This window comes from Oncorhynchus keta, unplaced genomic scaffold, assembly GCF_023373465.1.
Source record: "Oncorhynchus keta strain PuntledgeMale-10-30-2019 unplaced genomic scaffold, Oket_V2 Un_scaffold_6615_pilon_pilon, whole genome shotgun sequence".
Classification (NCBI taxonomy): Eukaryota; Metazoa; Chordata; class Actinopteri; order Salmoniformes; family Salmonidae; genus Oncorhynchus; species Oncorhynchus keta.
The window spans coordinates 61,466-73,458 of NW_026290988.1; the positions used below are offsets into that span (position 1 = coordinate 61,466).

Sequence of the window (11,993 nt, forward strand, 5' to 3'; positions counted from 1 at the left end):
GTCTGGATGGTTCTGATATCCTGGTCTGGATGGTTCTGATATCCTGGTCTGGATGGTTCTGATATCCTGGTCTGGATGGTTCTGATATCCTGGTCTGGATGGATGGTTCTGATATCCTGGTCTGGATGGTTCTGATCTGAACAGCCAGTAGAATGCTGAGCTTTATGACCAAAGCCATTCTACTCAGAGATGTCTGGCTGACGGTAACACACCTCTCTCTCTCTCTGCTTCTGTTTAAGATATAACACATACAAGCCAGTGGATCTTATATGAATGCTTCCTGTGACCTTTACACTTTGAAAATGCAGTTTACTTTTCATCCGTTTTCCTGTGAGATGGCGACAAATAGATGCTTTTTAAAAAAAAACTTTGCGGTCTGATGATTCTGTATCTACTGCTGGGCAAAGGTCATTTATTTGATTCAGTGTTAATCTGTGTTAATCTGTTTTAAGAGATGGAGGGAGGGTTAAGAGATGGAGGGAGGGTTAAGAGATGGAGGGAGGGTTAAGAGATGGAAGGAGGGTTAAGAGATGGAAGGAGGGTTAAGAGATGGAGGGAGGGTTAAGAGATGGAGGGAGGGTTAAGAGATGGAGGGAGGGTTAAGAGATGGAGGGAGGGTTAAGAGATGGAGGGAGGGTTAAGAGATGGAGGGAGGGAGGGAGGGTTAAGAGATGGAGGGAGGGTTAAGAGATGGAGGGAGGGTTAAGAGATGGAGGGAGGGTTAAGAGATGGAGGGAGGGTTAAGAGATGGAGGGAGGGTTAAGAGATGGAGGGAGGGTTAAGAGATGGAGGGAGGGTTAAGAGATGGAGGGAGGGTTAAGAGATGGAGGGAGGGTTAAGAGATGGAGGGAGGGTTAAGAGATGGAGGGAGGGTTGAGAGATGGAGGGAGGGTTAAGAGATGGAGGGAGGGTTAAGAGATGGAGGGAGGGTTAAGAGATGGAGGGAGGGTTAAGAGATGGAGGGAGGGTTAAGAGATGGAGGGAGGGTTAAGAGATGGAGGGAGGGTTAAGAGATGGAGGGAGGGTTAAGAGATGGAGGGAGGGTTAAGAGATGGAGGGAGGGTTAAGAGATGGAGGGAGGGTTAAGAGATGGAGGGAGGGTTAAGAGATGGAGGGAGGGTTAAGAGATGGAGGGAGGGTTAAGAGATGGAGGGAGGGTTAAGAGATGGAGGGAGGGTTAAGAGATGGAGGGAGGGTTAAGAGATGGAGGGAGGGTTAAGAGATGGAGGGAGGGTTAAGAGATGGAGGGAGGGTTAAGAGATGGAGGGAGGGTTAAGAGATGGAGGGAGGGTTAAGAGATGGAGGGAGGGTTAAGAGATGGAGGGAGGGTTAAGAGATGGAAGGAGGGTTAAGAGATGGAGGGAGGGTTAAGAGATGGAGGGAGGGTTAAGAGATGGAGGGAGGGTTAAGAGATGGAGGGAGGGTTTTTACACCTGCATTGTGTGCTGTTTGGGGTTTTAGGCTGGGTTTCTGTACAGCACTTTGAGATATCAGCTGATGTACGAAGGGCTATATAAATAAATTTGATTTGATTTGATTTGAGGGTTAAGAGATGGAGGGAGGGTTAAGAGATGGAGGGAGGGTTAAGAGACCGGGAGGGAGGGTTGAGAGACTGGGAGGGAGGGCTGAGAGACAGGGAGGGAGGGTTAAGAGACAGGGAGGGAGGGTTGAGAGACAGGGAGGGAGGGTTAAGAGACAGGGAGGGAGGGTTGAGAGACAGAGAGAGGGCTGAGAGACAGGGAGGGAGGTTTGAGAGACAGGGAGGGAGGGTTGAGAGACAGGGAGGGAGGGTTGAGAGACAGGGAGGGAGGGTTGAGAGACAGAGAGGGAGGGTTGAGAGACAGAGAGGGAGGGTTGAGAGACAGAGAGGGAGGGTTGAGAGACTGGGAGGGAGGGTTGAGAGACTGGGAGGGAGGGCTGAGAGACTGGGAGGGAGGGTTGAGAGACAGGGAGGGAGGGTTGAGAGACAGGGAGGGAGGGTTGAGAGACAGGGAGGGAGGGTTGAGAGACAGGGAGGGAGGGTTGAGAGACAGGGAGGGAGGGTTGAGAGACAGAGAGAGAGGGTTGAGAGACAGAGGGTTGAGAGACAGGGAGGGAGGGTTGAGAGACAGGGAGGGAGGGTTGAGAGACAGGGAGGGAGGGTTGAGAGACAGGGAGGGAGGGTTGAGAGACAGGGAGGGAGGGCTGAGAGACTGGGAGGGAGGGCTGAGAGACTGGGAGGGAGGGCTGAGAGACTGGGAGGGAGGGCTGAGAGACTGGGAGGGAGGGTTGAGAGACAGGGAGGGAGGGTTGAGAGACAGGGAGGGAGGGTTGAGAGACAGAGAGAGAGGGTTGAGAGACAGGGAGGGAGGGCTGAGAGACTGGGAGGGAGGGCTGAGAGACTGGGAGGGAGGGCTGAGAGACTGGGAGGGAGGGCTGAGAGACTGGGAGGGAGGGCTGAGAGACTGGGAGGGAGGGTTGAGAGACAGGGAGGGAGGGTTGAGAGACAGGGAGGGAGGGTTGAGAGACAGGGAGGGAGGGTTGAGAGACAGGGAGGGAGGGTTGAGAGGGCTAAGTACATGTGTCTGTCTGTCTCTAGGAGAGAGGGCTAAGTACATGTCTCTATGAGAGAGGGCTAATTGCCTTTCAAAGGCCTTGTAACTGTAGTTTGACTCTAAACCATGTTAAAAAAATACCAATAATTACTTTTTTCCTTGGAAAAATCCCCCATTTTGGAATGTCCCATGTCATTTTCCTGACCTCTAGGAAGATTTTAACCCAGTTAACCCCAAACTTCCCCAACTTTCCACCATCATCTCCATCTCCCGTGCAGCCCGAACAGAGGGTCTAGAGGCCTAACAGAGGGTCTAGAGGCCTAACAGTGATCCCCAAATTTATAAAGAGGGTGTGAACTGCCAGGAGATGCTCCAGTCTGAGGAGGGTGGGTAACAATGTTCACACAATTAAGAACAGCAGATCTCAATGGTCACGACACACACAAACAATCAATTAAGGACAATCAGTAGGTCAACTAAGGTCAATCAGTAGGTCAACTAAGGTCAATCAGTAGGTCAACTAAGGTCAATCAGTAGGTCAATTAAGGACAATCAGTAGGTCAACTAAGGTCAATCAGTAGGTCAACTAAGGTCAATCAGTAGGTCAACTAAGGTCAATCAGTAGGTCAACTAAGGTCAATCAGTAGGTCAACTAAGGTCAATCCGTAGCTCAACTAAGGACAATCAGTAGGTCAACTAAGGTCAACTAAGTTCCATCATAAGTGAAAACATGCATCAGATTTATTGAAAAGTCTTGAAGCTGAAATCCCCCCTTCTGTTACACAGGTTCATTATAGGAGGATGCAACCTGTGTGGTAAAGACAGAGACTGCTCCCTCTGCTGGGTAGGGTTGTCCTGTCCTCCTGAATCCTCACCATTCTGGAATTAAACCTCCCTCTTTCTTTGGACTGACAGGTCCAGTTGTATTTCAGCTGTCTGTCACAGCCTGGTCATTATGAATACAGGATCAACATGGCAGACTGATTGACAGGTCCAGTTGTATTTCAGCTGTCTGTCACAGCCTGGTCATTATGAATACAGGATCAACATGGCAGACTGATTGACAGGTCCAGTTGTATTTCAGCTGTCTGTCACAGCCTGGTCATTATGAATACAGGATCAACATGGCAGACTGATTGACAGGTCCAGTTGTATTTCAGCTGTCTGTCACAGCCTGGTCATTATGAATACAGGATCAACATGGCAGACTGACAGGTCCAGTTGTATTTCAGCTGTCTGTCACAGCCTGGTCATTATGAATACAGGATCAACATGGCAGACTGATTGACAGGTCCAGTTGTATTTCAGCTGTCTGTCACAGCCTGGTCATTATGAATACAGGATCAACATGGCAGACTGATTGACAGGTCCAGTTGTATTTCAGCTGTCTGTCACAGCCTGGTCATTATGAATACAGGATCAACATGGCAGACTGATTGACAGGTCCAGTTGTTTGGCAGTTTCAGATTAAGATGTTCTCTGTTCCAGGAACATTTTAGTCATTTAGTATAATGTTCTTATCCAGAGTGACTCACAGTCAGTGTATTAAACTAAGCTAGGCTAGGCTACCACAGTCAGTGTATTGAACTAAACTAGGCTACCACAGTCAGTGTATTAAACTAAGCTAGGCTACCACAGTCAGTGTATTAAACTAAGCTAGGCTACCACATATCACAGTCAGTGTATTAAACTAAGCTAGGCTACCACATATCACAGTCATTGTATTAAACTAAGCTAGGCTACCACAGTCAGTGTATTAAACTAAGCTAAGCTACCACAGTCAGTGTATTGAACTAAGCTAGGCTACCACATATCACAGTCAGTGTATTGAACTAAGCTAAGCTAGGCTACCACAGTCAGTGTATTAAACTAAGCTAGGCTACCACATACCATAGTCAGTGTATTAAACTAAGCTAGGCTAGTCTTCCACATATCACAGTCATTGTATTAAACTAAGCTAGGCTACCACATATCACAGTCAGTGTATTAAACTAAGCTAGGCTACCACATATCAGTCAGTGTATTAAACTAAGCTAGTCTACCACATATCACAGTCAGTGTATTGAACTAAGCTAGGCTACCACAGTCATTGTATTAAACTAAGCTAGGCTACCACATATCAGTCAGTGTATTGAACTAAACTAGGCTATCATAGTCAGTGTATTAAACTAAGCTAGGCTAGTCTACCACATATCACAGTCATTGTAATTAAACTAAGCTAGGCTACCACAGTCAGTGTATTGAACTAAGCTAGGCTATCACAGTCAGTGTATTAAACTAAGCTAGGCTACCACATATCACAGTCATTGTATTAAACTAAGCTAGGCTACCACATATCACAGTCATTGTATTAAACTAAGCTAGGCTAGGTTACCATAGTCAGTGTATTAAACTAAGCTAGGCTAGTCTTCCACATATCACAGTCATTGTATTAAACTAAGCTAGGCTACCACATATCACAGTCAGTGTATTAAACTAAGCTAGGCTACCACATATCAGTCAGTGTATTAAACTAAGCTAGTCTACCACATATCACAGTCAGTGTATTGAACTAAGCTAGGCTAGGCTACCACAGTCATTGTATTAAACTAAGCTAGGCTATCACAGTCAGTGTATTAAACTAAGCTAGGCTACCACATATCACAGTCATTGTATTAAACTAAGCTAGGCTAGGCTACCACAGTCATTGTATTAAACTAAGCTAGGCTACCACAGTCATTGTATTAAACTAAGCTAGGCTACCACAGTCATTGTAAACTAAGCTAAGCTAGGCTACCACAGTCATTGTATTAAACTAAGCTAGGCTACCACAGTCATTGTAAACTAAACTAGGCTACCACAGTCATTGTAAACTAAGCTAAGCTACCACAGTCATTGTATTAAACTAAGCTAGGCTACCACAGTCATTGTATTAAACTAAGCTAGGCTACCACAGTCATTGTATTAAACTAAGCTAGGCTACCACAGTCAGTGTATTAAACTAAGCTAGGCTACCACAGTCATTGTCTTAAACTAAGCTAGTCTACCACAGTCAGTGTATTGAACTAAGCTAAGCTACCACAGTCATTGTAAACTAAGCTAAGCTAGGCTACCACAGTCATTGTAAACTAAGCTAGGCTGAGTTGCAGCTAAGACATGGTCAGTTCCAGGAGGTGGTGCTCGGCCTGTTTTTAGTTGATACATTAGTCATGTAAAACCTGCCAAGGGCTGTGAAATGGGCTGTTGTTATGATATAGGTCAAACCAGACAAACATCCCCAACTCACTACATAGAAAACAACTTCCTGCTTAACCGCTGTATCCAGGCAACAGAGCCTAGTGAAAAATACATTAGTCCCAAGACTTAAAAAAGAAAAAAAAGAAAAGCCCTTTCAAAAAGCCCTCTATCATGAATGCCAGGGGTACTCCGTACAACTTAAACGGTCCACTTCTCCAGTCCTACTTAGTGTTCATTCTCCCTGGTACTTTGATCATATATATTGATTGGCTGGGAAGTGCATTCACTTGGGGTAGTATTCATTAGTGTACACCATAGGGAAAAACAGTTCTTATTGGACAAATTTTGGTAGATCCCTGCCGTTTGGTTCCTAGTGAATACGAGACCCAGGCTCCACGCTCAGTAGGCTTAAAAGTATTGGAAACATTTCAGATAAAAATTTAAAAAAAAAAAACATTTAAAAAATAAGTGTAATAATTCCTTATTCTAACATGTTTAGAAGCAAGACATTAACCACAGAAAAATAGTTTATTCTCACAAAAGAAGCTTTATGTTTTCAAGTATTCCAAAACGGTTAAATAAGTACAGGGTGTGTTCACGTGATTTCTGTTTTTACATACTGGACATAAAAGCACTGCTCCGGTTTAAAGGTCTGTTTTTAAGTGTGTTTTCCCCCACTAACTCCAACGCAACACTAAAAATGTCTGCAAACGATTCACATTTCTTTCATTTGTTTGTTTGTTATTGAATTTCATCCAATCAGAAATGTCGACAGCTGGCTATTGAACATAAGATCACACAGTAACACCTGGAGAACAGTACAGAATGGAGAGTGACTGACGCTCATACAGGGGGAGGTACACGTATAGCCAGGGTTGTGTTCATTAGGGCACACAACAGAAAATGTTTTGCAACAGAAAAAAAGAAAAAAAAAAAAAAGTGACAATTTCTTATTGGACAAGTCAAGGAAGCCCCCTCCCATTTCAGTGAAGCCCCCCCCCCCCCCCTCCTCTTTTTGTGCCTTCATGAACACAACCCCTCGTTTATCACTGTGATTCGCTGCTTGCTGGTGATATGAACAGTACAGGACAACAGAAAGTGGAGTTAACATTCATCTCAGTTGATCCCTTGATTACATTTGGCAGTTCAGTACTTCCACACTCAAAAGACGGGTTTCCCAGACAAGGATTAAAGACTTTAAAAACAAAACACGGTCGATGGAGAATAGCTTGGTAGTTCGAGGCTAGTCTGAATATGTCTGGGAAACCAGCCCTAAAATAACTCAAATAGAAAGACTATACAGAAAGACTGGGGGGAGAAAGTGTTCCCATAGTTAGTTACCGAGGGACGACCTACAGTTCTTCACCTTCTGATAATCATTTTTTCTAAAAAACTAGGCCTTCGACAGATACCCCAAGAGTTGTTTGTAAGGCACCTAATACTGTTTGTGAAAATGACTAATTTCGTTGGGGATAATATTCTATGAAGTTGTCATGTGTTCATTATGTCTGATTTGGGAAAAACAACAACTAAATACTCTAGTGAGTTTGAACTCGTTTTCCAGACCATGATTCAGTCTTTCTGTAACCTGCCTTCTGGTCTTCTTCGTGTTACTTCCTGATGACGTGTTTAAAACCAGCACACAGCGTACACGCCGTGTATTCATTTAACTGATTAGTGTTTCAAACGTTAAACCACCCCTCTTGTGGCTAGACGGTATACAGCGTGTGTTCTACGGAGGGCGAAAAAGTGTATTGCAGGTTTTCGCTCCTCCACTTGTACTCGATTGATGAATCAAGGTCACCTAATTAGTAAGGAACTCCCTTCACCTGGTTGTCGAGGTCTTATAGGAACAACCAACAAAAACAGCAGACACTTTGGCCCTCCATGGAATGAGTTTGACACCCCTCGTATACAGCAAAAATATTAAACGTTGCACGTTGGAGTCGGGTAGAATATTAGCATTTCAGCTAACTCCAACCCGTTTCCTAACCTTTAACCTAATTCTCCTAACCTGCTAGGAAGTTAATTATGTCCGTAGCTGTATACGATCTAGTCAAAACCAAATCAGAGGCTCCAGAAATCAGAAATGAAGCTTAAAAATTACCAAAACATTGGTCCATTTGTTGGCTTGTCAATGACCCATTTTACCCATCATGCTGTAAACAGTACTGTGTGAGCTTTAAAACACATTGGGATATTGCAGCCAGGGTCAACGTTCTCTTAGAGAATAACAAAAAAAACACAGCCAGGAGGACAGGAGGAGCAGGGTTGGACTCAATTCCATTTCAATTCAGACAAGGAAGCAAACTGAGATTCCAATTCCAATTCGGAATTCCTGTTTGTTTCCGGAATTGGAATGGAGCTCAACCCCGATGAGCAGCTGATAGAACCCACTATGATTCCAGTGTGTTGGTGGGACTGAGTTCATTCATGAGTTGAACGGTTATAGAAACCTGTCATTATTACTACAACTGAACGGATTGATCCGGATCAGAACGTTACTGGACCCATATCCCCATATAATATGGGTTTTTTACAAAAACTAAATTAAAAATAAAATAAAACAAAAAGTCTGGTTTGCCAACAGAGTTTAGAATTGCGTACTGTGAGACAAAATCTAAAATAAAAAGTTCAATAAAGTCTGTCTGTGGGACAGAGGATAGTCACCATAATATCTGTACACCTTCTACAATATTCAAGTTCATTATGAATATTAATCATGACAGAAGTGCATTCACTTTTCATTTATACAAACATCTTCCTTCTGATTCGCTTTAGTTTTTTTTGTGCAACTTTTTAAGTTTTTATTTTTAATTTTTAAATGACTGTACTTCTTTAAACATCAACACAACAGTTGATTAGTGAGTCAAGTGTTTTCTGTACATGTAAAGGTGGAGTGATGGACTGCGTCCCAAAACGGCACCCTATTCCCTACCTAGTGTCCTGCTATTTACCACATACAAAGTAGTGCACTGCACAGGGAACAGTTTGACATTTGGGACGCAGTTATGAACTCCATTCAGAGAGCTTTATCAGGCGTTTAGCCTCAGAGACTGGACCTCTCTCCTCCGGGATGAGATATCAGATATGAACTCCATTCAGAGAGCTTTATCAGGCGTTTAGCCTCAGAGACTGGACCTCTCTCCTCCGGGATGAGATTTAGCCATTCAGAGACTGTTTAGCCTCAGAGACTGGACCTCTCTCCTCCGGGATGAGATATCAGATATGAACTCCATTCAGAGAGCTTTATCAGGCGTTTAGCCTCAGAGACTGGACCTCTCTCCTCCGGGATGAGATATCAGATATGAACTCCATTCAGAGAGCTTTATCAGGCGTTTAGCCTCAGAGACTGGTCCTCTCTCCTCCGGGATGAGATATCAGATATGAACTCCATTCAGAGAGCTTTATCAGGCGTTTAGCCTCAGAGACTGGTCCTCTCTCCTCCGGGATGAGATATCGATGTCTATTGAGTCTTTCCCCACGATGAGACGCAACCGCTTCGCCGGTGGGAGTGGAATGAAATCGTCCTCAAACTCATCGTCAAAGTAGTCATCCTCGTCATCCTCCTCCTCCTCATCATCAGACGAAGACTCATCTACCACAATGTTTTCTATCCTGTGCCCTCCGTGGTTCCCACCATTCCTGGCTTCCAGGCCGAAGGCCCCGCCACCCAGACCGCAGCCCTCCTTGTCCCCCCTGTTGTCAGTGTGAGTCTGGGCCCGTCCGTCGTCCTCCCTCTTCAGCTGGATCTTCAGCTTGGTGGAGCTGCTGGTGCTGTGGAGCCCGGGAGGCCCAAACCCGTTCAGCTTGGACACGTGGTAGGAGCTGCAGGAACTGCCCTTCTCCCTGTCCTGAGACGGGTCCTTCCTGAACATAATGCTGATCTTGGACGTTGATGAGGAGGAGGATGACGAAGATGAGTTGACCGGGGGTTGGGCGGTAGGCTGCGGCGTCGTGGTGGTGCTGCTAGCCTGCTGCTGCGTGCTGATTGGCTCGCTGGGCTCGTTGGTCTTGCTGCTGCTGCTGTCTCTGCGCCGGCGGAGCGTCAGTTTGGGGATCCCTCCGCTGTTCTCCAGGATCAGCTGGGCGTCGTAGCGCGTGATCCTCTGTTTCTTCTTCCCTTTGCTCTGCGCTCTGTCCCCCCTGTGGCTCCGGTAACCTCCCTTCCCTTTATGCCGACGCCCTTTCTCCCTCCCCTTGTTCCTGTTCCTGTCCTCCCCCCGCTCCCTCCGGAGGGCCTCGCTCCCCCTGTCCTCCCTCCGGAGGGCCTCCCTCCCCTTGTCCCTGTCTCTGTCCCCCCCGCTCTCTCCCCCTGTCCTCCCCCCGGAGGGCCTCGCTCCCCCTGTCCTCCCCCCGGAGGGGCTCCCTCCCCTTGTCCCTGTCCCTGTCCTCCCCCCGGAGGGGCTCCCTCCCCTTGTCCCTGTCCCTGTCCCCCCCTCGCTCCCTCCGGAGGGCCTCGCTCCCCCTGTCCTCCCCTCGCTCCCTCCGGAGGGCTTCGCTCCCCTTGTAGTCCCAGTGGTGCTCTGGGACAGAGAGGCCCAGCAGCATCTTGTCGCAGTCTGCCGTGTCGGCAGTACTGTGGTGGTGACGGGGTTGTTGAGAGGACGCCACCGGGGCCACCCCTACCGGCGGGAACAGCTCGCCGTACGACGAGTCCTCGCGCTTTATCGTCCGTTCGGGCCGGAGCTGGGTGAGCTGGCTGCGTCTGGTACAGACCCCTCTGCTCGTGTAGCCAGCACCCAGACCTCCGCCCAGCTCCGAGCCCAACCCGTGGCCCAGGTACTGCTCCAGGTCAGCAGGCTCCGTTTTAATCTCCACCCCTCCAGGGACGGTGCCGTGGCCCTCCAGGCCCCCAGGCTCCAGTTTAACCCCAGCTGGCCCGGCTACAGCGTCCTGGACCTTTACCAGGGTCCTGGTGGACCTGCGAGTCCTGGAAGTGTAAGGTTGGCTCTGGCTGCCCTCGCAGACTGCCGGGGTGTTGTTCTCCTTGGCCGCATGGCGGGTCAGACACCCCCGCTGGCCCAGTGCTGTCTGGACTGGTCCCTGTGCATCCTTCTCCTTCTTCACCGACACGCCCGCCTTACACAGCGACGACGTCCTCGGCTCCCGGAGACCCAGGCGACCAGGCCCGGTGGTACCCAGCACCTCCCCTCGGGCCGCCGCCGCCGCTTTGGGCTCCGAACCTCTGCCCCTGCTGCATCTACTGCGCAACCGGACCTTGGAGAGCGAAGGCGTGGCGGGTTTGGATCGGAGTCTCTTTGGTATCCTGCCAGTGTTTCTGTGACTTTGTTTAGAAGGTGAGGTAGAGGTTAGTGCTCTGGAAAGAGACGATCTGCTTTGAGTTCTGGTTCTGCTGAACTTCATATTGGAGGAAGTCCTTTTCCTTCCAGCTGAGGGGGGGGGAGAAGAGTGGGAAACTAAACATCAGATCATTTAGAAATTCAATTTAAACGTCATTCTTGAAGTAACTGTTCAAATTGTGGTTCGTTTTACACATTTAAAATAAAATAAAAAAATCCCCAAATTCAGCATAGAGAATTCTAACAATACAAGCAGGGGAGGGGATCCACCTAAAACCCCAAACTGAATGAACCCCAAACCTCAGCCCTAATTTCAACCCTGGTTTCAACCTGTTCTTACATGTGTGTGTGTTTGGTATGTCCTGAGAGTCTATGTCGGTGTGGGAGCCCACAGAGTGGCTGTCGGAGTTCCTGCTGCCCTCTCCTGCCTCCATCTTCTTCAGCCGGTTCAGACGCTTGTCCGTCTCCCGTAACCCGTACGTGCTGTTGATCACCGGAGCCTCCGCCGGCAGCCCGGCCTTGGATTTGAACGCGCCAGTGAGACGTCTGTAAAAGGACAAACAAACAAAGGACCAGTAAAGGTCACAACATGTGCCTTGGGTAACGCCTTGTTATTCCTCCAGACAAATTAATAAACACTGCTTATTAAAAAAAAAAAAGTGTTTTAATGTGTTTTTTTTTTGTTGTATTTAATTGTGCCATTACGTCACATGACCTCAAACGATGTACAAAAACAAAAAGGAGATTTGTGTTGTTATTCAGATCAATAGAAAATGGACGTCCAAGACCATTACATACCGTTCACACGTGTAGCATTCACAATATTCGTTGTTCTCCCCGAAGAATCCGTCGCCGTAGTAACAGGAGATCTCCTCTCCCGGTTCGATGTCCCTTAGCACCTTGACACAGGCCGTGTCACGACCCGTCGACACAAACTGGA

At 47.4% G+C, this 11,993-nt stretch overlaps 1 protein-coding gene and 1 long non-coding RNA gene across 3 annotated transcripts in view; one reads left to right on the forward strand and one right to left on the reverse strand.

Annotated features, from left to right (window-relative positions):
* Positions 1-2,393: 2,393 nt before the first annotated feature.
* LOC127929338 (uncharacterized) lies at positions 2,394-6,247 on the forward strand. Of its 2 annotated transcripts, XR_008134517.1 has the most exons (4): positions 2,394-3,093; positions 3,138-3,677; positions 3,750-4,903; positions 5,100-6,247. It is a non-coding gene; the product is annotated as an uncharacterized LOC127929338 (long non-coding RNA). The 2 variants fall into 2 exon arrangements; XR_008134516.1 differs by having other exon boundaries at positions 2,394-3,677.
* A 17-nt stretch (positions 6,248-6,264) lies between these two features.
* LOC127929335 (histone-lysine N-methyltransferase KMT5B-like) overlaps positions 6,265-11,993 on the reverse strand; it is a 44,668-nt gene continuing 38,939 nt past the window's right edge. Inside the window, exons 8-12 of the mRNA XM_052517311.1 lie at positions 11,852-11,988; positions 11,394-11,599; positions 10,248-11,143; positions 8,951-10,021; positions 6,265-8,891 (exon numbers count right to left, since the gene is read on the reverse strand). Coding sequence (XP_052373271.1) covers positions 9,161-10,021; positions 10,248-11,143; positions 11,394-11,599; positions 11,852-11,988 — 2,100 coding nt within the window. The 3' untranslated portion in view covers positions 6,265-8,891; positions 8,951-9,160. The remainder of the gene's footprint in view (positions 8,892-8,950; positions 10,022-10,247; positions 11,144-11,393; positions 11,600-11,851; positions 11,989-11,993) is intronic.